The sequence below is a fragment of the Taeniopygia guttata genome, chromosome 2 (assembly GCF_048771995.1).
Source record: "Taeniopygia guttata chromosome 2, bTaeGut7.mat, whole genome shotgun sequence".
Lineage (NCBI taxonomy): Eukaryota > Metazoa > Chordata > Aves > Passeriformes > Estrildidae > Taeniopygia > Taeniopygia guttata.
Window position 1 is genome coordinate 76,920,900 of NC_133026.1, and position 26,206 is coordinate 76,947,105.

The following is a 26,206-nucleotide window of genomic DNA, read 5'->3' on the forward strand; positions in this document are numbered from 1 at the left end:
GGGGCATACCCGACTCAAGCTAATGTGGGTCTCGTAGACCACCAATAAACTTGGAGCTGCGGTACCCTCAGAAGTACTACTCCCGTGTCTTTGTCACCGTCACACAGGGTCCTTTATAGGTCTGGTGCAGCAGGACTCACAGGTCATGCCCCTCGCCCGCGGTGGTCATAGGGGTTGGCCTTCGTTGTCCAGCGTGCCTACCATCGAGCTAGCTGCAGACCACAAGAGGCACCGCAAGAGTCCACCACTGACTTAGCTAATGTAGAGCTGTCAGAAAAATAGATTTTCATGAGAATTGGAATTAGTGGCTGATGAGAAAAGTTTTAATGATACTTCCTATTCCACTATGAGGAGTCAACCTCTGAATATGCATCTTTAGAGCAATATTGTAAATAACATTGGTGTCCTTTGTCCTTAATTTATCTGTTGCATGGCCTCCATAATAGACGCAGACTCTAGGGGGACCGAAACTGCTTTAACAACACCTTGCCCCAACTGATTTGAATGTCACTCTCCTGCAATATGGGTCTGATGCTTTTCTGCCAACGGCACATTGCTGAGCTGGTCTCCAGCCAGGCCAAAAGGTTGGACCGGGTGTTTGGAATATATTTGGCAAGCCTCTCTGAAGAGCTTGAGAGCCATGCAATGCCTTGAGATTGTGGGCTGAGAAGTGCTGCTTTGGTTCTGTCTGCTGCTTCGGTCTTCTGATAAAACATCCACACCGAGAAAGCCACTACTATCACAACACAGCCAGAGAAGGCACAGGCTGAGCTCACCAGCTACTCCCTCATCTTGAGGATACAGATAAGTGGCCAATGAGGAAGGTGTGTGATTTCATCACACTTTGGATCTAAATGTGGCTATGGAAGAGCATATGGATTCATAATTGTTTTGGGTTTTTTTTTAGGTTTTATTTCTCTCTCCTTCCCTGCACAGACAGTTGCTGTCATCTTCACGAGATCAAATGTGCACTGGTGTCATACTTGATGCTGAAATTCACACCTACTTTCCTTCAGCAGCCCCAGGCAAACTTTAAAGAATTTCTAACTGCTGAGGAATTTTTTAGAAGTTATTTGATCATTATGCTTTTAGCAGATTTAATTTTGAAAATGAGCTGATGTAATGAATTAGAGAAAAGGGGGAAAAAAAAAAAAAAAAAAGAGGCAGCCACAGAAGAGACTGAGAGCTGTTTCACACCCAAAGAACAACTGTTGAATATTCGTTCTGCAACCTCCTGCAGCCAAAACCTCGACAAAGTAGAAAGATCTGTAGGTGTCCTCTGAAAGGCCGCATCCTGCGGTGCTGAGGGCCCGTGGTTGAGGAGCCCCCTGAGCACTGGGCACCGGGAGCAGGGCCAGGAGGTGGCCACGAACAGAAGGGAAGCCAGTGCCCGCGGGGCAGGGGCTGCGGCCGCCGGGCTGCGGAAGAAGCCGGTGCTGAGGGCAGGAGAGCCGTGGCGGCGAGCAAGCAGGCATTTTCGTTCCGGAAAGGGGCAGGGGTTCCGCCCGGCTGGGCAAGCGCCAGGGCGCTGGCGAGGGCGGCGGCTTTCTCGGAGCGGTGCGGGGGCGGCAGTGGTGGTGCCCAGTGCCAGCCCCACGCCTCTCTCCCTCCCTCCCTCTCTCTCTTGCCCTCCCTCGCTCCCTCCCTCGCTCCCTCCCTCGCTCCCTCCCTCGCTCCCTCCCTCGCTCCCTCCCTCGCTCCCTCCCTCGCTCCCTCCCTCGCTCCCTCCCTCGCTCCGTACCCCCGCTTTGCCGCCCGCCCCGCCCACCGGCCGCAGCCCCGCGCGCCGCTCCTCGCAGGGCGCAGGGCCGTGAGGGAACGGCCGCGCCGGGTCACCTTCCCTGTCGCCGGGTCACCTTCCCGGCCGCCGGCAGCCCGCAGCCGCCCCATCCCCGCCGCCATCCGCCGCTGCGGACCGTCCCCGCCCCAGGGGAGCGTGTGCCCCGGGGCATGAGTTGCGCCTCCGGGAGCGTCGTGCTCCCTGCCGGAGAGCCGCCGCCAGCCGCCGCCGCCCCGCTGGAGCTGCCGGCCGGGGCGGGGGAGGCGAGCGGAGACACCCCCGAGGAGGGCGAGGACCCGAGGGGTGGCTCGGAGAGCGGGGCTGCCGGCGACGACAAACCCGAGACGCGCTCGGTGTGCAGCAGCAGCGAGAGCGGCAGCGGCGGGCACGCCGGCGGGGCCGGCCCCATCTGCAAGATCTGCTTCCAGGGCCCCGAGCAGGTGAGGAGAGGCGCCGGGGCGGGCGGCCGGCACCCCGCACAGCTTCGCGCCCCTCGGCTCCGGCGCCGTGCCCTGTCCCTGGTACTGATCTCGGCGTCGCTCCCCGGCAGGAATCGCCCTCCCCGGCGGCCGCTGTGCGGGCTGGTTGTGGCGAAAGCCTGGGGCGAATCTGAACCGGCGCAAAGCTTTGGGAAAATTCAGGGCTTTTGCCGTGTCTGGCTTGCACGCTGGGTGTCCTCTGGCGCTCGCGCTCCCTGGTTCACCTCTGAGGGACTCTACACAGTACGAATTTCTCAGGTTTCTGTTAGACTTTAAAATGAGAGTGTTAGCTTACAGGTAATGCTGAGAAGACCTCCAAGGATCATCTCTGTCGTGGCATTACTGGGTATACTATCAGCAATGGATTTGTAACTAGCGTTTTATAGCTTGTCTTGGAGTTGGAAAGAAGAGAATAGCTGATTTATATAATACAGAAACTACTAGGGGAAGTGCTTACTTACATTATTTAAGGTCCTGACTGACAGCTGGCTAGCTGGACAGCACAGAGCCATGCTCCAAGAGCAAGGTTCTCATGGAATTGTGACATCACACATTTCTTTCTGAGCGATGACTTCAAATAGCTGTTGTAGAAATGTATCCAACCACTTTTGGTATCTTTTGAGGTATTTGAAATGGCTAATGGTATTGTTTAATGCATGGTAATATTTCAGTTGTTTCTCATAGGTATGTGAACACGTGTAGACAGCTTTCTGTCTTTTCTCAGTAGATGCAGCTAGGTATTTTTAAGACAGTTATATTTTTGAGTATTTCATAGCCAAAAAAACCATACTTTTCCACCCAGTGAAATTGAGACCAGGTCATTGTTACTGACCCCTAAAGATTTTGGTATTGAGTGTACATGTACGTGAAAGGTTCCTTTAAAGTTGATGTTTCTGTATTGCCTTTCCAGGGTGAATTGTTAAACCCTTGCCGCTGTGATGGCTCAGTACGATATACGCATCAGCTTTGCCTCTTAAAGTGGATAAGTGAAAGAGGGTCATGGACCTGTGAACTCTGCTGTTACAGATATCATGTTATAGCCATTAAAATGAAAAAGCCTTGTCAGGTAATTTGTTCTTTTTTAAAAAAAGTATGTCTTTTCAGTCTTTTAAATAATAAAATTATTCTTACTTTTACTTCCAAGGTTTTTGGAAAATGCAGCAGAAGATCCTATATGCCTCACCAGCTAGCACTTGCACCCACTTGAAGCTGGTTTTAAGACCAGTTGCATACTAAAATGTGTAGTGATTTAGTTCTGTTCTTCTATTTTTTGGCTTGCTATAGAAATGGTCTTTAGATGTTGGTAAATTCTTTAAGTAGTTAAAGCATGCTGAGACGTGACAGAAAACTTGGATCTCCCAGACTCATTTTCTAAACTTTAAACATGTCTTTATTGTTTGTTCAAGACTCACTCAAAGGTTGATTTTGTTCTTTCTTCAACTTGGGGTCCAGAGGGGAGAGGTGAAGAAAGCTTCTGTTGTCTGTGTATTCATCTACGGTAAAAATATCAAAGGAGGTGAATTATCAGTCTTGTCACAATTCAGAGCAGTAGAACACTCTTAAAGTTCTGTCCACCAGTAGCTCTTTCAGAAGCTGAAATGTGCAGTAACAATTTCCACATCATTTCAGCAGCATCAGAACATGAGATGGAAGTTAGAGCATTGCAGTGGTAGCATGTTCAGGGAGAGGTGGGGGAAGAAACTCAAAGCTCCACCAGATCTCTTAGGGAAGCCTTAATACCACTTTGCATATCAGAATTTTTAGAGGTCTTAAATTCCATCTTGGAAATTATATTTTATAACATCTGAGGAACACATTTAGTAAGGTAATTGTATCTTTTTTTAGTTTTGATCCTAAGAGCTCAGAGATGATGGAGCTCTCAAAGGCCAGAGCACTCAGGTCATTTTTCTGTGCCTGTGTTTGATTGGAATTTTATAGAAAAGACATGTTTGGATGGTAATGGCAGTTGTGGGAATGTGATAAGCATTCCTTGGATACAGAATATCTGGAGCATTTGCTTACAGCTGTTAAGATTATGGGCAAGTACTTTCGGTGCCAGTAGACTTCAATTTTTTTCCTTTATAATCCTCCAAGGAAAGGTTTTGGTACACTTTCCTGGACAGAATCTGTATGATGTAAAAAAATTAAATCATTTGTAGAACACTCTAAAAAATGAAGGTTGTAGATTCTGTTTGTACACAGACATGGTTTGGCATGAGGTTTAATCCTTTTGGCTTTTTCCAACCTTTATAAAAGCCTTTATTTCTTGCATATCCAAAGCAATCTCATCCTTTTCCTCACAAAGATAACAAGAGCAATAGTTGCAATTATAGTATCTGAAAATTGTTGTTAGACAGGAAAGACATGACACAGTTGCCTGCAAAGAGGCATCTAGTACTATTTGAGATGTGCTAAGGTAGCTGAAATGTGTACACGGAATAGCAGATATGACAGAATTTATGAGGGACTCTGGAACTGCAGATAGAGGCCAAGTGGATATTAAAGGACATCTGAAAAGTCATTAGACACCTATCTGTGGACAGCAGAATCAAGCCCAAGTTTGAAGAACAGCTATTCAGTTTCTGTAGAAAAGCGAAGGAAAGAAGAGTCAGTAGATGACACAGCAGGCAATAAAGTCTGGCCAGTCTTACAAGGGAAGTAGAAAGGAACTGAAGAGACAAAAGTTAAATGCCACTCACCTCATTAGTTGTCGCCTTTTCTCTAATTTTTTTATTGTGGAGGGTGGGGGTGGGGAGGAGGGAAAGAAACCAGATTAATGTGTCTCATTCAATAGCTTAATACTTGATTTATTCTTAACCATGTTTTTAATTTTTTAAATAAGTCATTTAAGTCTGTCCTTTCTTTCTTGACAAAATAGCATACAGAAAGATTTCATGGAGTTGCAATTCAGTAAGTTGGACATGCAATCCTGAGGTCAAATTCCTGACACCCAAAAGATCACCCATCTCTTTGAGGGAACACAGTAGTACCTTTCTCAGTCTCCTACACAGAATATTCCTCTTGTAGTAACAGAATCTAAAAGGAAGTCTCAAAATGCAGTCATCTGTGTAATTTTTTAAGGGAAATCAGTCTTAAAATGCACTCACTCCCCCATATTCTTGACTGTAATAATATTGGCCATTTTTAGCAATTGTCTTGGCTTAAACCTTTGGACGGGTTCTGAGTATTCTACACTGCATAAAAGATCGTTTTAAGGTAACATTTTGGTTAGTTTTGGCAAAAAGCAAAGAGTGAGACTATTTCAATGAAGAAGGAATTTAAAACATTGTCAGCTGAAGTTGTGAATGTACTTAGAAGTTCCCAAAAATGCAAGACTTCTTGCATTATATTAGGTACAGTATTTGGACAGGAGTAGTTTACTCTCTCAGCAACCAGTAGTCTGCCTCAGTCCATCTTCCCAGAATTTTCTCTACCAGTGTTTTATTTATTAGAACTTTGTAGGCAGTGTCATCGGAGAGAAAACTGGTGCTATTAACAAAAATAACTTTTTCTCAGGTGAATGCAGATTTGTACCAACTCTATGCAAACCTGGTTTATTTACTCTCAACTGTGCAGATTTACAGAAGCTCTTCAGATTTGCTTTCACCTCATGTATTTAAGGAATGTAACGATGTGTAGAAACTTAAGAAAGATTTATCTATGTTTTCATTCAGAATGTTGGAAGAGATGTGAATATTCCATTTATTATCTAACATGTTCTGTGGTTTCCATTGCTTCGTGGAAGGCAAAGTTATCTCCAAGGGGTGTGTCTCCTGGGGCAGTACGTTCAAGAGACAGAATATTTCTATTTTGATAGAAATTCTTTCAGTGTCAGTGATTTAGTTCCAGATTCAGCAGCTACTACATAATTAACTTTTAAGAATCTAATCCTGGAAACATAGATTTTATTATGAGAATAAACCTTAAAACATAAACAAAACTCCAAATTAACCCATGGGCTAGCAGTGGAAGATGAGCACACAAACAAGTTGATGACATTTGATATGATATATTAACAGAGATTTGGAATTTTTCAGTATCCTTCTTAGGATTGTGTCAGAAAGACGTATTTTAGTTTGCACTCGTCAATTAATGAAAACATACGTTCATGTTGCTGGACTTGCTCCAATGGCAGGGTGGAATTTGTCCAGTAATAGACAGGGCTATGTTAATAACTAGAAAATTCCCTTACTGCCTCTCAAACTATAATGAGGGGAGCTGGAATAAAAACTGCTTTGGGCAGGGTGTTTTGGAAGGACTTAAAAAGGAGAGAGAAACTTCAAATGTGTGACTTGGAAATTAAACTCATTTACAATTATATTTGAGGTTAACAAAAAAGAAAGAAGTGCAAAAAGAACTATTTTTTATTAGTTTGTTAAGGTTATAATTTGTACAGATTTCCTTCCTAAGCAAAATATATTCCTAAAAGAAATATAAACACATTGTTTTATTCTTATTGGTGCTATCTAATTTTTATGCTGTTAGGAGATTAGTTCACTAGACTTGCACTTATGTATGAATGTGTATTGAAGAATGTCAGTGCTCTTGTAAGGTTCAGAATTAATGTTTAAAAGTGGAATAGAATCATGCAAAGGTTGAAAATATATACTTTGGTGCTAAAACCTGTAACTTCTATAAGTCAGTAGTAAAGATATTTAGAGAGTAGCCTTTTCTAGACTGTTAGTGTAGTCTGTCATAAAATAGTGTTACATTAGATGTTTGATAAATCCTGTCCATTTGGTGAATTCCAAAAGTGATACAGGAGATGAATGTGCTAATTTAAAACCTAATTGTGTGGCAGTTCAACACCTTGTCTGATACCAGAAAAATCACAAAACTTATTTAAATAAGTAAATGCTTACTTGTTAGGTCTGATTTCTTAAAACAGAAAAAAATTAAGGTGGTACTTTTCAAAGGGTAAGGCTACACTTTTGCAAATTTTGTTAATGTGTATAATTCTCACTCACTTTAGAAAGCTCACTGGCATCAACTAGATAAGCATGAGCAAAAATGTGTAGCAGACTGCAGGTATGTGAATGTGTGTTACACTAAAAAGTGCAAAAGTCAAGTTCTTCAGCTACTTCATTATGGAGGTCAGTGTCCAGAAAAAATTGTAGAGTAAATGTTTAGTAAAAGTTTTTGTTGATAACTGTGCTCAGCTGGAGGACCGCATTAAGTTCTTCTAGGCATAACTAAGAAGGGGAAAGGGAAAAAGCTGAAATCTCCAATTATGCATTCTAAACTGCACAATGTACTAAGAAAAATCTATTAATGTCTGTACTGAAGATCCAGAAGAAGACATTGTGCTATTCCATATTTGTCAGTGGACAAAAAAGAAAAAAAAGGATTGTTCCAATATTGGACAATTTACAAAGAAATTTGAACAAGAGATAAGGGACAAATCTATGGTACACTAGCCCTGGTACCAAGACCCCTGGTACACTAGCCATTTCTAACTATAATTCAGTTTTTGGCATCTCAAATGGGATGTGTTTTAAAAGGCCTCTTAGAAAGAAAATAGTGAAGCTTTGCAGGCACCCTTTGAATATGAAGGGACTATGTAAGGGCTGTTGGAAAATAAAATACTTGGCTGAGACAGGCATTATGAACTGAATGGAAATGAGATTCAATGCCTGAGTAGTCGTAAGAAGGTAATTAATACATCAATAAATGACTGGAAGGGCTTTAAAAAATCAAATCAAGTCAAGTCTTTTTAATTTCATGTGATGGAGAAGAGAGTCTGTCATAGTGGAGAAAGTAGTCCAGTAATATGGTCAAAGTAGCGGAATAAAATGAATTGTACTTGAAGCAGTTTGTACTTGCTGAGAAAATTACTTTTGTCATGAGCTTAAAAGATGTGTTACAGTAATTGAGACATACAACAAAAGTATTGATGAGAAATTAATTTTTTATGTATGAATAGACTTGGATATACTACATAGAAAGTACATGGTTCATGCAAGCTTTAGAAATACTGAGAACAGGAAGATCCAAATATATATTTAAATTTAAGATAATTCCTGATCAATTTATGATAATTCTGAGAACAAATTCGTGTATTGGAGTGACAAAACTATAGGCCTGGGACATGAAAATCCTAGAGATTTTAATGAACCTAATTGAATGGTAAAATCCATATAAAAAGTGGTAGAAGCAGACTAACACTTTAGTTTTGACAGAAGAGAGAAATCTGAAACAGAAAATTCGATGTCAGTCATCAGTATAGATGCAGTACCTGTATTTCTCACAGTCTTTTTTTTTTTTTTTTTTTTTTTTTTTGTAAGCATCTTTTGGCCACTTCTAGGGAGAATTTACTAGACTAGATAGACCTTTTAATCTGATCCACTCACAGTTGACTCAGTGACTGCACTGGGTAGATGGTGATTATGATCAGTTCTAAATATCATGCTTAATGAGTTTAGAAACAAAAGGATAGCAGAGCTGTTGAAGAAGGCAGCTGAGGGTTTTTTCTGTGGTGGGAAAGAAAAAATACATTTTCTGTCTACTTCCTGTAAAACATCTGAAGGTAAATGAGAGACTGAAAAAGAGAATTGAGTAAGTAAATGTTAGCGGTGCAGAGTACAGAGAGTATAAAAGAAAGGTCATCAACTTAAAAACCTGAAATGCAAAAAATGGGAGGGATCAAAGAGAAAATTCTGATGTGATAATGAATTTCATGTTGTGTTTTCTTTGTTTTCGTGTAATTAATGCACAGAAAGACTTGGAAACAAAAGGAGTAGAGAACTGGCAAATAAAGGCAGCAAAAAGGTGTGGAGACAAAAGTCAGTTTAGCTTGAGAAAAACATTTGGTTAGCCATTCAGATGAGAGAGCACATTTTTCACAGAGGAAATAAGTAGAGCACTGGTACACTACTAGCACACTAGGAGTTGAATATTTGGCTGTTAGCATGCAGAGCTGAAGGAGTGTAAAGTAGACATTACAGTGGAAAAAAACCCAAAGCTTTATAAACTTTAGGAATATGGATATAATTTATAATTAATGACAGGTGAGAGAGAACAGGGATGGAAAAATATCATAAGTACCAATGATCTGAAAGTCATGAAATAATGAATAGTAGTTGAACAAAGGAACTGATTCTATCATCACAGTGAGAGTTGGGTAGGGATAGGGAAGAAGTAATAACAAAATACTAGATATTGACTACAAATACTGAAGCATATTTGTAAGTTATAAGAAGAAATAAAATTAATCTTAAGAGGTCAGAGGAGACATCAAGTGGGAGCTGAAGCCATCAGGAAGGAATATGGGGGATTACAGAGAAAGTCAAACAGTTTAGCAGTTCTGTCCAACTTCTAAGTATATCCTAAGGTAATCAAGTAGAATACAAAATAGAAAAAAAGCAGAGCATACTTTTTAAAAAGGAATAGTATTAAAAGTATGTGGATGCATGCCCCTCATAAGTTACACTTTTATTTTCTGTAGCTTATTATAAAGTCAATTGTTTTTTGTTTTTATTTTGTGAGATGTGTAGATTGTGCTCAAGGCAGTGTGACTGCTAGAATAGTGTGAAAAAACAGTGCAATGTAAACTGTGAATGGTACTTGGAAATAATTTTTTAATTACAAGTGTCATCCTACTGATGTAATGGTAAGACATATAATATAGATTTAAAGAGTGGCATTATCTTAGTATATTAAATAGTGGGTTAACTACTTAAAGGAAAAAAAGGTGGATTCTTTCAACCCCAATTTTCATGGGTCAGAATGACTTGCATGAGATACAATGCCAGGTTGTTTTTCAGAGGAAATGGATCCAAATACAGCTATTGCTGGAAGTATAAGCATGAATTACATATTTACAACAGATTTCATTATAAAAAAACATCCAAAAGTAGAAAAGGGTTTCAATGAGAATCATGGTCACTACATATACATTGATGCTGCCATTTGAAATGCTAAGAATAACAATTCAAGGCTTAAGATATGGTGTCAGACCTGCATTCACAAACCTTTGTGTTACTGTTTTTTTTATAATTTTCTGTTCTTGGGCATTTTACCAATGGCTTGGTCTGCTAGAAATTTGTTTAGTGATCAGAGATTTTTGAGTTTTCACAGTACAATATTTTTTTGTCATATGTCAAAAATCCCAAATATTCAAGTCTTTAATTCCTATCAAAAGAGATTAGTGGAAAAATACTGAAACCAATAAGTGGTTGTTTCAGGAGGCTTCTTCTATTTTCTAATATGAAAAAAATGTTAACATATGATGGTGTACTGCTTTCATACTGTGTGTCTATGATTCTTTATCTTATGTCGATTTGGCAGTGCAAGTAGCCTGCTTTGTGCACCAAATACTGTCAATACATGCTGACTTCTCTACCAGTTTGTGTTAATTCTGAAGTATCCCTGTACTGTTATCCACAACTGAAATTTGTCAAAAAAAGTTTTATTAAATTAATTTTGAAATTTACTTTTAATACTTCTTGGTTTTGAATGTTGGTGTGCTCTCACTGAAGTCTTCAGCACTTCATCCAATGACTGGCAGTCATGCCAACTTACTTCTTAATTTGCTGTGTTGGGGAAACAGATTTTGCACCTACTGAACTTGTATTTTTAAAATTTTTTGTCCCATGTGTAGATTCAAATTGGATGTTTGGTATTCACTCTGAAGACGCTTTCTTATTGCTTCAGTAGTGTGCAGCGAATAGCCCCTGCCTGCTTTTGTGCCTACAATGCAATGGTGAAAGAACACTTTGACCTCAGTTCCTTTGAAGTACTTGTCTTGAGTCAGAGCACCCTCATGGTGTGTTTTGCCTGCATGATGCTTTTGCCATGGAGTTATTTTTCAACTTTCAAATTTATTTCAACTTTCCTTTTTATTTACTTTTATTTCTTAATTTTTTTTCCCTCCTCCTTCTGTTTAGATTTCAGTGAAGCTCGTGGAGAATGAGTATTCTCATTCTTGGCCCCATGCTGTTTACTTACTCCCTACTCTATTTGTGCATATGTGTCTCATTTTTACATATTTTTCTGTCAGTGTCTTCCCTCCAGGGCAGCATTAAACTTCACTAGTTCTGTGTTCCCAGTACAGGACTGTACCATACTGTTACCTTCACAAACCATATTAGTGGATGGAGGCTATTCCCTAAGCAAAGGTTCATTTTTCTCATCTTTTATGGTTAAAGAAGGGATATAATAAAATAATTCCATAGCAGTTTCACAAAGTCATGTACCTTGCCACCAAGATGAAATGCTAGCTAGCTTTATGTGTATTTAACTACTCTCCTAAAGCTGGAAGCATATTATTTGAAGCACTCCAAATATTTTGGGAAAAGCATATTCCATGAAACTGGCAGCCAGGAAGCTGTAGCTGAAGAAAATGAGAGTAAACTTCAATGACCTCTCTTCTTTCATGCTAAAGGAGGCTCCCTCTATTCCATGGGCAAGAACAGACAGATTGAGAGTCTACATCTTAATGGAACATTTTATCTATCTCTCATTGCTTTATCTGAGCAATCTGCAATTTACAATCCACTAGAGCTTGTGGTTACTCCCAGCACATTATGTTCCTCCTTGGATGACTAAAGTCCACATCTGATTCAGGGCTGCTCTTTCATAGGAGTAGAGCAGTAGGACAAATTTTACTTGAAGGAATGGGTGTAACAGCTGATGGGAGCTCCCCGAGTCACATCAGAATAACACAAACGGAATATGGGAGACTTGCACTTTCAGCCTTTTCCTGCACCTGCAGCACTGTTTCTCCACATAGCCACTGTCTTTAGTGATCACAAGAATCATTGTAAGCTCAAATCATTTTATGGCACTTTCCAAAAAGGACACTTTGATGTACAAGCTGACTTAAAATCCTCTTGAGACTTAATAAAGAGCGTGACTTCCTCCTTACCCACCATTTACAGAGTACTGCATATCATCTCATTGCCTTCTGGATGCTTGCCCCAAATAGAAATTTGATTAATAACGAATGCTTTTCTGATATATGTAAAACTTATGGAAAAGATTTTCATATCCTCCACTACCCAGTATAAACAGAGGGACCTTCAAATACATCTTGTAGAAATGCATTCGTGGGTGTATCATCATTCTCTAGAACTACCTGAAAGGAGATTGTAGTGAGGTGGGTTTGGCCTCTACTCCCAAGTGAAGAACAAGTAATAGCCCAAGAGAAATAGCCTCAAGTTGTGCCCAAGGAGGTTTTGATTTGAGATTAGCAAAAATTGCCTCATTGAAAGGGTGGTCAGGCACTGAAACAGGCTGTCCAGGGAAGTGGTGAAATCACCACATCTGGAAGTGTTCAAAAGGCATGCAGATGTGGCACTTGGGAATATTGTTTAGTACTGAATGGAATTGTGCTGGGTCAACAGCTGGACTTGATGATCTTAGACATCTTTATCAACTTTAAAATTCTATGATCCTATAATCTCTCAAATTTCAAAATCCTCTACTTCAGCCTGTCCTTTCCTTCCTATAGCCTTGGTTAAAAATCTAGAAAATATGTGAAATTGATGCTTGTTCTGTGGAAATGCACCTACTTCAGAGTTTCTCCACTGAGAATTGATGCCATGTACTAGACTGTGTTCAGAAATTTGTGGAAAATCTATTGTGCATTTAGTGGGAAGTTTTTATGGCTGTTGGGATTTTAAAAGCTTATCTTTGCCCTTGGCCTTACCCTTCTGGTTTTGTAGATGTCACTGATACAACTGTTGTGAACCTAGTCCCAGCAATTAAACCTACAAAATCTAAGGACTTCAGTCTTTTAGTCTAGATTGTTTTAGAATAGAAAGCAGTTTCAGTAGTTTAAGAACTTCCAGATGTGTTGGTGGTCATCATGTGACACAAGTGAGCCTTTGTCTTATTTGTACAACTCTCATGCATCAGGTCCTCAAGATAACCTGTAAAGACATTTGTGGGTTCCATGGATGGTTTGGGTGGATACAGATGAGAGATCTCTGATTGTTGCCCTTGGAGGATAAGGTTTATTTGGGATGGAGAGAGGCCCTGCCTCGAGCTGCTAGACACAGCACGTGGCCGGGCCTGAGGTGATGGGGGAGGGGAGAGACAAAGGGGGGAGCAGGGAATCCGGGAGAAGGAAGTTCCAAGAGGGGAGGGGAAGATCCAAGAGAGTGTCTGGCCCCCCGGAGGCCCCTTATCAAGGGGGGTTTCAAGGTGGGCTGGAACAGGACTTGGGCCAATGGGGTCACAGACACTTGATGTTTCAGGGGAGGGTTACAGGTGTGGGATGAACCATACATTCTGGGGGGGTGAGATGGAACAGTCCATTTGGCTTTTGGACCCCTCTGTAGGTAAGGGTATTGTCCAGCCAGTAGGGAGCATGATATTCATCCTGGCTGTACTATTGTGGTTCTTCTGCTAGACAATCATATTTATCTATCCTTCCCAACAATAACCTTCAAAATTCTTTGCTCCTTGATTGGGTTCAGATATACAGGCTTCCAACCTGCTTACTTAAAAATCATCTAGAATTCCTGCAGTGCTATATGCTACAATCTTGCATTAGCATATCTGAAGTGTGGATAAGAAGCCATGTCTTTATCCCAGGGTCATTCTCTCTGTTTTCATCACTGCTTCTCTGGGCAACCTGTTCCAGTGTCTCACCACTCTCACTGCAAATAATTTTTTTCCTAATATCTAATCTAAACCTACTCTCTTTTAGTTTAAATTTACTAAACCTCATCCTATCACTATGCTCCCTCATAAAGGCTCCATCCCTGTCTTTCCTGTTGCCCCTCTTGTAGGGGAAGAGAGTTTTGTAGAATATGTTTTATGATAATAAAAAGAAAATTACTTTAGAAAGCTAACTTTTATTTACAAACTCAAATTCATACACAAATTTGCATGCCTCCAAAGGGATGGTTAATTTACACATCTCATGTTTATTTTCATTACTAAAGGATAAGCACTTTCAGAAAACTTCTGTATGTGCTGGAAGACGGCTGGAAGACTGTTCAGACTGTCAGTGGCCATCAGCATCTCTAAAGGATGTGGGTCCAAAGTTGCAGCTACTTAGCTTCCCACTGGAGTATTCCAGCACTGGACTTGGTTATCTTGTTGGTTGAGAGTCTGGGCTGCTTCATTTTGGTGGACCATGAGCAGGCATTTACCTAGTGCCATTTTAAAAGCTCTTTTATTGGAAAGTTGCTTAGGCTTGTTTTCACAGTCACAAAAAAATACCAATCTTTCTCCTTCAACATCTCATTCCAAGTTCCCTGACTGTAGAAATTCCTTCAATCTCTCTTCTCCCTTATAATCCTCTATGAGTTAAGGCCAATACAACAGAAACAGTTCTCTTCAGTGTAGCATAGCAAAAAACTGTCTGGTGTCAGTATACTGGCCATTTAAATTATTTTTTTGGTATAGTTTAGGATAGTGATTCACAGTCAGTTTTCTATAATTCAGAGTTGGATGCTGGATAAGTTACTAAGTCAGCCAGGCCTGACTGGGCAAACCTACCTGAAGAGTATTAGGTCCTTTCTTTACCAGATGTCTGAGCCACTTAACTCTTCGAGTGCTTTGAGCTGTGAGATCTTACACTACCTGTTTCGCAGCCCTTAGACCTGTTCCATTAGCTCTGTCTGCAGTCACCAGTCTTAGATGCTCTGCACTTTCTCAGCTCATAGGCTTAATGCTACCCAGAGTCTAATGAGTAAGTGAGAATTCCATCTGAAATGGAGAAACCTTCCCTGCTTTTTCACTAGACATCATCCATGTAAGGATGAGTTGCCCACAACTCTGGATATCAAGAAATGCTTGTGTGACTACAGTGGCAGAACCAGGACCTATTGAAGATCTTAATCCCTGTTTCTTTCCATTCAGAGATGGGAAAAAGAATCATAGGATCATAGAATGGTTTTGGTTGGAAGGGACCTTAAAGACCCTGTAGTTCTAATTCCCCATGCCATGGGCACGGATGCCGCTCAGTAGATGAGTTTGCTGAGGATCTCCTAACCTCATCTTCAACCTGTTGCAGTGCTTCACCACCCTCTGAATAAAGAATTTCTTCCTAATTTCTTTCATTTTTTTCAAGTGGGTAGCAAGTTGTTTCAGGGCTTATATGCTACAGGAGCACTAAGGTGTTTTTCTAAGAGTGTCCTAAACTAGTTTAATCAGAACTCAAGTGTTACTGTTAATATTGGTAAGGAATCCAGAAACAGTGCTGACTGTAAGGTCGAACAATCTTATTCTGAAAAGATCAATAGCTCCATCAAATGTAATTAGTGAATGTAAAGAGGGGACTATTGTCTAGAAACAGCAATATGTGACTGTGTTTATAGTAATAAATTTAAAAAATGACAATTCCAGAACAGTAAGTGGTTCTTCTATAAGTGTTTTCCATATGAACTTATCTTTCATTTTTTTGGTGTATTTGGTATTTGGGAGAAGTTGATGGTATTTTTATTTTATGTTTGTGTTTGTACTGCAAGAGATGGTACATATGTTATGTGTAAGCCATATAAGCACCATTAAGCCAAGAACAATTTATAGCTTGGAAACTTTCAAACACAGTGATATGAATGGATATTACGGTTTTGGTATTGCAACCATCGTTTCTTGCAGCACTATGATTGCTGATGCACAGTGTAATGAATCAGACAGCTGGAAATGTTAAAAATAATATTGTGCAATTTAATTTAATTATGCCAAGGGATTTCAAACATATTCATGATATGTTTAGAGAGAAATAGAGAGTTTCTGGTATAGTGTATACTATAAAAGCAGCTATTCTCTTTTTTCACAGATAGAGCTGTAGCATTATATGATATGTAGTATCTAAATTGCCTCTCTCTGTAATTAAGTACTACAGCTTAAATGTGTTTTTTTAAAAATGGAATCTTCTAAGTAAGTGAATGATCAAAACAATGGCTACTAAAACTATTAGAAAAAAATTAAGTACTGATTCAAACAACAGGACCTATTAGTGTGTAGTTGTGATTATTTAGCAGTACCTGAAAAATCTAATGCAATTGACTGCTAAAATTTTGCTGCTTAATATATATTTAAATAAAAACTTAATAAAGAAATACTTATTAATAACAATATTAACATGATTCCATTATACTAATTCTTATAAATGAATTATACATCTTTTTAAAGCCTTTTAATTATTATACATAATGTGTGATATATTAGTTAATAAATTACTTAATTCTTCCACTAGGCCAAATTTTCAAGCAGTGTATTATTTACCATATTCATTTGTTCAGTCTAAAATTATATAATTATGTCTAACTTCTCTTTAAGTGAAGATTTATTGCTAATTTAATTCACTACAAAATCAGTCTAATTGATTTGTTAATCTATTAAATTACATTCAAATTTACTTATAAAGCAGACTCTGCCAGATTTCATACAACCCAGAACCCAGTATTGTCTTCTTCATGATTACATGCTAGCATATAATAGCTCAGTATTCTTACCATCCTGCCTTCTAACCTTCATCCAAGATACTCATTATCTTGCTTCGGGATTAGACAAGGCAACAGCTCAAACTCAGGACATGTTTTTTGAATCTTTTTGTTGCCATCAAAATCTGAAGTTCTCTTTGTTTCACACCTTACAAAGAAACACATGAAATCAGGATTGCTTCTTCTCTCATGAGCATCCTCCGTATTTTCATATGAAAATTTTGTGATTCATATGAAAAGTGTGTGAATTAGATTTTGCTCAGGGCCAAAAGGAGCAGAGGCCAGTATTTGTCCTCAGTGGATTTCTGGTGAGGTTGTATCTTTCATTGCTGAAGCACATCATTGCCTTATAGCACAAGGAAGAAGACTGAACAGGGAAGGTGCACCTTCCTAACTAAAAGCAGGGAGTTGCTTTGTTCCAGAACTACTATTCCATTATTGTGACTAATACTGCTGCAGGGTGTAGGAAACCAGTGACAATACATGGTGATGTTATTTGATTGCATGTCTTTGGATTCATAGAGTATCTAGAAGCAGATAAATTATGATGTACTGTAAAGACGTTTGATGGGGGTGTTCCACGGATGGATTTGGGGTGAATATAAGCGAGATATCTGTTGGTTGCTCTTGGGGGATGAGGTTTATTCAGGATGCAGAAAGGCCCTGCCTCGTGCTGTGTAGCAGCACGTGGCTGGGCCTGAGGTGATGGGGGAGGGGAGAGACAAAGAGGGGAGCAGGGACTCCTGGAGGAAGTTCCAGGAGGAGAGGGGAAGATTCAAGAGGGTGTCTGGCCCCCTGGAGACCCCTTATCAAGGGGAGCTTCGGGGTGGGCTGGAACAGGACTTGGGCCAATGGGGTCACAGACACTTGATGTTTCAGGGGAGGGTTACAGCTGTGGGGTGAACCATACATTCTGGGGGGTGAGATGGAACAGTCCATTTGCTTTTGGACCCCTCTGTAGGTAAGGGTATTGTCCAGCCAGTAGGGGGCATGATATTCATCCTGGCTGTACTATTGTGGTTCTTAATCATATTTATCTACCGTTCCCAACAATGTACTTTAAACAAAATTATGCTTTTACAACTAAATTGTGCTTACCCAATTAAACATGTTTGTGCATCTACACTCTGAGGGTCCTCTTCCAGTCTTCTTTCAATGAACTGGAAACATTGAACTCTGAAATTCCAATTACATGGGAATTCTTTCACTTTCAAATAATTTCTATGGTTCTTTTCCATTAAAGCCTTTCTATAGCTTCTGTTCCTGCATCCAGAGCCCACTTAAATATGCCAGTGTCAGAAATAGTTTGTAACACTTTCTTTGTACCATGCTAAAATAATTTCCCTACTTATCCCTATGGAGATGATATGAATAATCAATTTCATTTGCTTTCCCTTTCATTCAGTGAACATCTATGTATTGTATGGGAACTGGAAGTGTTCCAATAAATTACTTGGAAGAGGTTCTTCTATTGAATATCCTGAATAACGCAGAAATCTCAGTTATTAAAATAGTATCCTTAGAGGTGAAAGTTTAAAACTTTGCTTTAATTCAGATGAACAATGAGTCTGAGGCAAGGTTCTCATAAGGGAATGGACCAACCGTTAAGGTGTAGAATATTCTCAGATAAACTCTATATGTTTCCTTTTGCATGGGTTGTAAAAGTTATTTAATTATTCATAGAGTCAAAAAGAGAAAAAGTAGCCAGCACATTAGGAAAGTCGAGCTAGCAAATGAAATGTGAGTTTCAGTAAAGGAACCAGAATTAATACTTGAAGACTTTCAACGTGATAGACAAAAAGGCATCAACAGAAATTATCAAGAACAGATGATCCCTCTGTATAGTGACTAGTGTCCATGGCATTTTTGTGGAAGAAGCTTGATCTGGCCCCCCATGCTAAGCAATTTTTATATACATTTGGTGAGTGCATCGATATCATAACGAACTGCACAATCTTAGCCTCATGCTCAGCTTTTTTTTTTTTTTTTTTTTTTTTTTAATTAAAGTTGTCAACAGTTTTAGCTAGAATTTACAGACAGTTCTTTTCCCGGGAGAGAAGGAAAAAGCCAATCCTTGTCTGTTCGTGTTCAAAAAGCAAAATACAGAACTGTATAGGCAAAAAATGGTTAACCTTCAAAGTAACTACATGGCATGAAAATTGTTAATACCTCCTTCATATCACTTATGATCTTGCTGAGGTTTACTTCCTTAGTGCAATTATACTGAATGTTTTTTCTCTCACTGTTCTTCCAGGAATGTGGACCTGACCATAACAGGAAAACCTATGTTTGAGCTAAGCTTTCAGCTTAATTTTGCAGATCATCTTTAGGTTGCAGAGACTGTAACAACCATGGCAGGCATTCATTTCCTCCAGTCATTAATATTTAATTTTCAGATAATGCTATCAAAAGTACAGTAGGTTGTAATGAAATTCAGTACTTCCAATACAGCTGAAACAGAAATTGAACAGTTCCTACTTTACAGTAGGAATACTATTTATTCACATAGAATGAAAATTTCATTTTCACCAAATACACACATCCATGGAATGTGCAAAATACTGATGAGTTACACCACTAAGCTAAATGTAGTTAGTTTGAGTCTCATAGGAGTTAAAAGTTAACTTGAGAATTATTTACCTAACAGAACATATTTCTCATTTCCTCCAGGAGCCCTCCTAGACTGTTTCCTCTTTGCTGTGTTGTATATCTGCAGACATTTGTTCTTGCTTGTTGTAGTCCCCCATGAGAACAAGGGCTAGCAAGCATGAGACTTCTCCCACCTTCCTACAGAATACTTCATCTGTCTTCATCCTCCTTGGATGGCATGTAACAAACTCCCACCAGGATGTCTGCCTTGTCCCTCTTCCCATAGATCTTTACCCATAAACACTCAACTCTATCGGCACCATCATTGAGCTCTAGACAATCATAACGCTCCTAATGTTCAGGGCTACCTTGCTGATTGTTCTTCCTTGCCTATCCCTTCTGAAAATTTTGCAGCCATCCATTGCTGCGCCCCAGTTGTGCAAGTCATCCCACCATGTTTCCATGATGTCACAGTTTTCCTGCTGCCCAATGGCTTCCAGCTCCTCCTGTTTGTTGCCCATGTCACATGCATTGGTGTGGATGCACTTCAGCTGGGCTATTTGTCCCACCACCTTTTTTGGGGGAGAAGCCCTAATTCCTACATGACCATTTTCAGGTGTTCATGTGCTTTCTAATGTATCAATAACTTGTACTGCTGCTGACACATACATAGATCTTCATTCCTGCCTTACTGAGATGGCAGACCAAAGGACCTTCATAGCACTCTGCCTCTCCAACACTGGTGTGTTATCCCCAGGCTGATCTCTAGCAAACATGGCTTTATCCCTTTTCCCTTCAAGTTTAGTTTAGTTTAGAGCTCTTTCAGCGAGCCCTGAAAACTCCTGTGGAAAGATCTTTTTCCTTCTTTGCGACAGGTGCACCCTGTCTGTCACCAGCATGTAAATTGACCCGTGATTAAAAACCCTAAAATTCTGCAGGGCAGGAGTTGCAGAGATTTGCCTGCTGTGCTCAGCAGGAACTTGTCAACATTGTCCTCTGTCATTTAGGTTGCTGCATTGGACAGTGGATAGGGAATCCTCCATATCATGCATTCTGTCTGCCCCTTTCGGCCTGTCCCAGGGAAGGTAGTTGAACTCTTTCTTTACTTTACTTTCTTTACTTACTCTTTCTTTCTTATTCCCTTATTCCTCGACCTGCTTGCCTGCTCCTGGAGCTCTGTCAGTAAGTGGAGAAGCTGCTGGGCCTGGGCACGTCCCACGCCACAGGGATGCTCACTGCTGCTGGCCCCTGTGGCGCAAGAGCAGGGCACTCTGCAGCCTGGCACCAGGGTGTCAGCATATTCCACTAGAGCTCTGCCTGGACAGCTGCCTCAGCTGGTCACACAGTCTTGCCTAATTCCTTTCATTTTTTGGCCATCAGCAAAAGATAGATGCTGATAATTTCTCAGAGAAAGAATAATGTAAGACTAATATAGTTGACAGCACAGCTCTCCTTGTGGTCTCAGATCCTAACATAATTCTAACATAATTTTAAAAATTGCAAGATAAAAGGTTGAACTGTTCTGCTTAGTAAGTAGTAAGATTTGGAAAGGTGAATGTAATAGAATGTGAAGATTTTGTAGATTGACTAGGATGCCCAAGCTTCTGGACAGCCAGAAATGCAGGGTGTACCCAGTGTAGGTGTAGAAGTTCAATCAGCTGTGTACATGCAGTAAATCAGCACTTCCAGGTACTGTCAACTTAATTGCTTGAGTGGTGCACAGATGGACTGGATCTGCACAGTAAATGTTATGTTTTCAGGATATCCCTAGTAAAATACTGGTGCAGCCTTCCAAGCTGATGGAGAAATTACATACAGCCCAAACTGTCTGTATTGATGAGCTCTCTGGCAGATGAAAAGATAATGGGCATCATGACTCCAGACACTCTATGTGTTAATAATGTATCAACATAGGCAGCCATTAATGGTGTGCTGCAATTCTTGTGACATTGATTCTTTTAAGAAAAAGTTATAAAAACAGAAGTCTATAGCTAAAAATTACATTTCTAATGTTTGTGTGTGTGTGTACTCAAAACTACGCATTTTTGGTCCAGACTGGTCAGTAAGTTAACTATCATTTTATACCGAATCATGTAGTCAGTGTGTGCTTACTGCAAGACATTTTAGAAATAGTTATTAGTTATCTAGTTATCTAACTACATAGACTACCAACAAGATAAAGTAAGGAACAACCATTTCAAAGATGATTTGTTTGACTTAAATCAGTGTGTTCTTTTGCTTTTCTGTAAGTAGTTTTCATATGTACTCAGATTATAAAACCTGTAATGGATAATGAATGACAATAGGAAAGAACTTGTTCTTGTAAGAATTGGTTCTAGCAATTAGAGCAATCTAACAAAATGTTTTTGAGGTTGTATATTTGGTCTTCAGCTTAATCACGTTATGTTACAATAGATCACAGCAAGACATTATTGTTACTGGTATGTAAAATATTCATTCCAGAATGAGTGAAGGGATTGAGAGGTTTCCATCAGCAGTGCCCATAATAAACTGGTTTTTTGTGAGAGAGAACAGAGTGGGATAACCGCATAACAGCTCTTTGGATCAAGGAATTTTGATGGATTATAAATTGGTACAGTTGAAGCTGATATGCGTTTGGGTAGCCATAAGGAAATTTCATACGTTCTTTATGGAGGATGTAGGAAAACATGTAGTTTCTTTGCAGATGTTTTTCATGCAAAGTATTCTAAGTACAAGCAGAGTCTCAGTTCTTTTGGGATCACTTTTCTGTGGGATTTTACAAAGCATTATTAAAACAAAGCCAAGTTAATATTGATTTATCTCAAAGATAACAGACCTTTGAATACTTTACCCACATTTATGCTAGTAAGGACATTCACATAACTGTATTAACTTTATCCTTTAACAATTATTCCATCAAAGAAATAATTTTCCTTCAACTTCTGAAAGTCTCAACCTCAAAAATAAGGAATTATTTCCTTATATTTGTAGGTTTTTTTGACAGAAACCTTAGAAGAAAAGAGGAGCAATGTTTCTGGGATAAGAACTTGAACTCTAGAGTACCATTCATGTACTGTACTCCCAAATGATTTATCAGGGGAAGACCAGTGGTAAATAAAAGTTTAAAAGAACCAAACATAATGAAGTGTCAGTAGAAGTAAAAGTCTAGAAAGTTTTCAAGGGCAGAAAGCATTACATTAAAATCAGTAGCATTAATTATATTTTGTTTAAAACAACATTTTCAAAGGAAGTTTTTCATTGTGAATTAAAATAAAATGCTTTTTTTTTTATGAGCAACTGAGATGGCATGGTACATCATAACACTACAGATATTATGGGAAGGAATATATAATGGGATTTTATTTCATAGAAATTTAAATGAGGTTTTAAAAATTATTATATCTGAAACCTAGAGTATTATTATAGTTATATAGATACAAAATATTTCACATTTTCTTTCCATTTCTCGTTATTGAGCAAAAATTACAATCTTTCTCATAATATTTCTTTTTTAGGGTCATCTACTTCGCAGAAGATGACACTAATATCTTGCCTAGATCTTTCCTAACTTGACAAAATACTTAGCTAAAATAACTGTTACTGATTGTGGAATGTATAGTCGGCAAATAGCAAAAACAAATTAGAAAGTCATAATATTATTTATAATCATGAGTGATTAAAATTTTTGAAGCAAGTTATATGAAGAAAAGGAGAAACACACTAGTGGAAATAATGGATTTAGATCATGACACACTAATAATGTGATCATTCAATTTACAATGTTAAATAAATCAGTATGTTATATTCTAAATACAATTTCTCAACATTAACTATTACTGAATTATTTTTATTATTTTGTGACCTTGTAATCCATTAATTTGACATTAAAAGGTGAAGTGATTATAACATAACATTAAATATAATAAGGAAAATGACTGTGAGAAATCAAAGAAAATTTAACTGACTTTTGATGCTATAAAAATATTCTTACTCTTGGAAAGTGCTTTCTTTTCCTGGATTTCTTTCAGTTGTATTCTCACACATGTTAGCCATGCTGTGAGTGAGACTTCAGGCACAAGCAAACAGTGTGACCACAACTCCAGTTCCTCTTCACAAGCCTTGTAATGAAATGCAAAGCAACCAAATAATACAGCCCTATGCAGTTCATCTCATTGTCTAATGTCTAATGCTGGCCATGTTTAAGAACGGACTGAACATTCTAAGCATGTGAATAACATGTTAGCTACAGAATACCACCTTCATTATGTGGAAAATATACCTGTGTCAGGAACATCTGCTCATTTTTTTATAATTTCTAACCAAACTCATTCAAATATATGGGGGAAAAAAATCAAGACACTAATTTCCCAAAACGCAATCTCAGACTGTTACAAATCCAAACATATTGGGGAGGGGCAAGAAGGAGGAAATTTCAGTTGGGGTAAGTTAACTGTCAGGAACATCCACAATCTTCTTGCCATTAGCACTAAGGAATAACATAGAAGATGAGATCCCCAAGCTCATCATATGTTAGAGCTGAACAGCAAACCATCCCACCCCATCACTTCTGGGGTGCTGGATTGCTATGGCAGACTACCAAACCTCAAGGAGGCAAGTTATAAATTTTATATAAATTTTATAGGCCACTAAAATGTCTTCCATCTTACACACACAGTCCTTCCTCACCCATCTACTATGGAATATCATCAAATACCTTAACTTAATAGGGAGAAAAATTTCCTAAAATTTTTGCATTTCTTGATTATTGCTGACCTGCATACTGAAGAAGGTGGAGGACTAAAATTTCTTTTGTAGAACAAAGACAGTGAATACCACAAAGGTTAAAGTAGTTGCGTAATAGAAGAAAATATCCAACCCTATTTTGGAGTTCTTGTTTTTTTATTGTTTTGATGGGGTTTGTGGTTTGTTGGTTTGGGTGTTGTTTTTTGGGGTTTTTTTGTTTGTTTTTTTTTTTCCTCTGGAATGCTTGTGTTTTTTTCTCAGTAATTGTAGTAATTTGATAGTATGCTAATATGCTGAATCTTTGGAATTACTGACTTTATTGAGGTTGAGAGATTAAATTGTTTGCATTCTTGGCAGATCAAGAGAAGAGCAAAATCACAAGAATACATTCTTTAGGAGAGGCTAGGAAGAGGTGAGGATCATATCTGTGTTTCTTAGAACTTTTCAAGGTCAGGTTTTTATAGGAATAAAGAATTGGGAAAATCTAACAAATAGCCCTCATGAAATGGGTAGTAAAAGTGGTTGACACTGAGGAAGAGACACTGATTTTCAGGCTACACCAGAATAGAGTATAAGCTATCTAGACTCTAGACTGAATGCTACATTATTTATCCCAAATGTTTGGATTGCTTTTCCTGTTGTTCATCACTCTCTTTGCAGACTACCTATGAGCAATTTAGGTTAAAAAAAAAAAAAAAAAAAACTGAAGTGAGTTTAGGAACTTCTGCATTACTGAAATTGCACTGTGACAGAGCTGCTGTTTATTTCATTTATATAAGTCTTTTCAGTTTATTGCCAGCTTCTTCTGTGAATTTGACAGTGTAATGTTTTGTGACAGTTAAACAGGTTACTTCATGTAAATGGACTTTGATTTCAGGCATTCCAAAGAAATTTAATACAGTTCTGTCTCACACTGATAAAGAAAGAAAGAAGATAGACATACATAAGCAACAGCATTTTTGACAGTTTTCTGCCAAGTCATGCTGTGTAGCATCAGCTGAGAAATGAAAAATAATTTTGTCTAAGATTACCCTATGGAGTCTAAAAAATGTTCAATGAATTTCAGTCCTGAACTTCCAATCCTGTATACTGAGTCATGAAAAGCTCACACCATTCTGTATGCATCACTTGTTAATGACATTCTTTGACCTTTATAAAAAGACTTAACAAAGGAAATGAATATCCATTGTTGTTTTACTAAAAAGGTAGTATTGATCATGAATAGTCCCATTCCAAACTCTCAAGTTCCATGAAAAAGCTAGTATGCATTTTGAGTTCATTATAAAGGGATAGTATTTCAAGATAGACAATTTACAAATTGTTATATATCTATCTTTTTGTACTGTTATATTCATAAGGTTGCAAGAAGAGAAGGAATGCAGCACCAATTGTGCATATTAGGCTACAGTAGAAAAGTTAATGGGAAAAGCTGAAAGAGAAGAAAGGGACAGAAGACCAGTTGCTCAGTTGCTCACTCAGGCTCTTCACGGTGGTACTTGATGGGAGGAAGAGTGTAAGTGGGACAAAAGAGGATCAGAATTTATATAAGAAAAAATGTTTTTGAGGAAAAACTTTTTTCAACCCAAGTACAGTCAAGAAATGGAGCATGTTGCACAGAGAGGCTGAACAGCCTCCATACTTGGAAGTTTTCAAGGTATTACAGAATAAACCCCTGAGCAACCTGGTCTCATCTCATCCCCTTATCATATTTTGGGCAGGAAGTTGAATTAGAGGGCTCCCATAGTCTCTTGCCACCTGAATTATTATTTTATCCTATGATTACATGGTACTGGGTACCCAGCAGTGTAAAAAAGAGAAGGATTTAGGGAAGTAATAGGAAAAAGGAAAAATTATTGCCAAATGGGAAAAGAGGCAGGAAAACCCTTATTGCAATAGCTTTCTCCACTTGTTCCCTATTGCAGCTATAGAAGGGGGCAGGTATGTCCAAAATTAGGAACAGAAAAGATGGCTACATCTACAGGAAACATGTCTACAAAGTCTTCACACCAACCCTGGAAGGAGTGATGGGGCTGGAGTGGGGACTCTACCAAAGTAATTTACATTATTATGTCCAAGAAAAGCCATATATGTTAAGGGTTATCTAGAACAATTAGTTCCTTATTCTGTGTTTTGCTTTTGTGACTCTTATAACATAATTGTATTTCTCTAATCTTTGCTTCTACACACTCTCTTATATTTAAATCTTGTAACACCATAAACCAGAGTCACAT

At 38.9% G+C, this 26,206-nt stretch overlaps 1 protein-coding gene across 1 annotated transcript in view; it reads left to right on the top strand.

The window, feature by feature from the left end:
* The first annotated feature begins 1,950 nt into the window (after positions 1-1,950).
* The window catches only part of MARCHF11 (membrane associated ring-CH-type finger 11), a 32,899-nt gene continuing 8,643 nt past the window's right edge, over positions 1,951-26,206 (top strand). Inside the window, exons 1-2 of the mRNA XM_030267102.4 lie at positions 1,951-2,220; positions 3,170-3,325. Coding sequence (XP_030122962.1) covers positions 1,951-2,220; positions 3,170-3,325 — 426 coding nt within the window. The remainder of the gene's footprint in view (positions 2,221-3,169; positions 3,326-26,206) is intronic.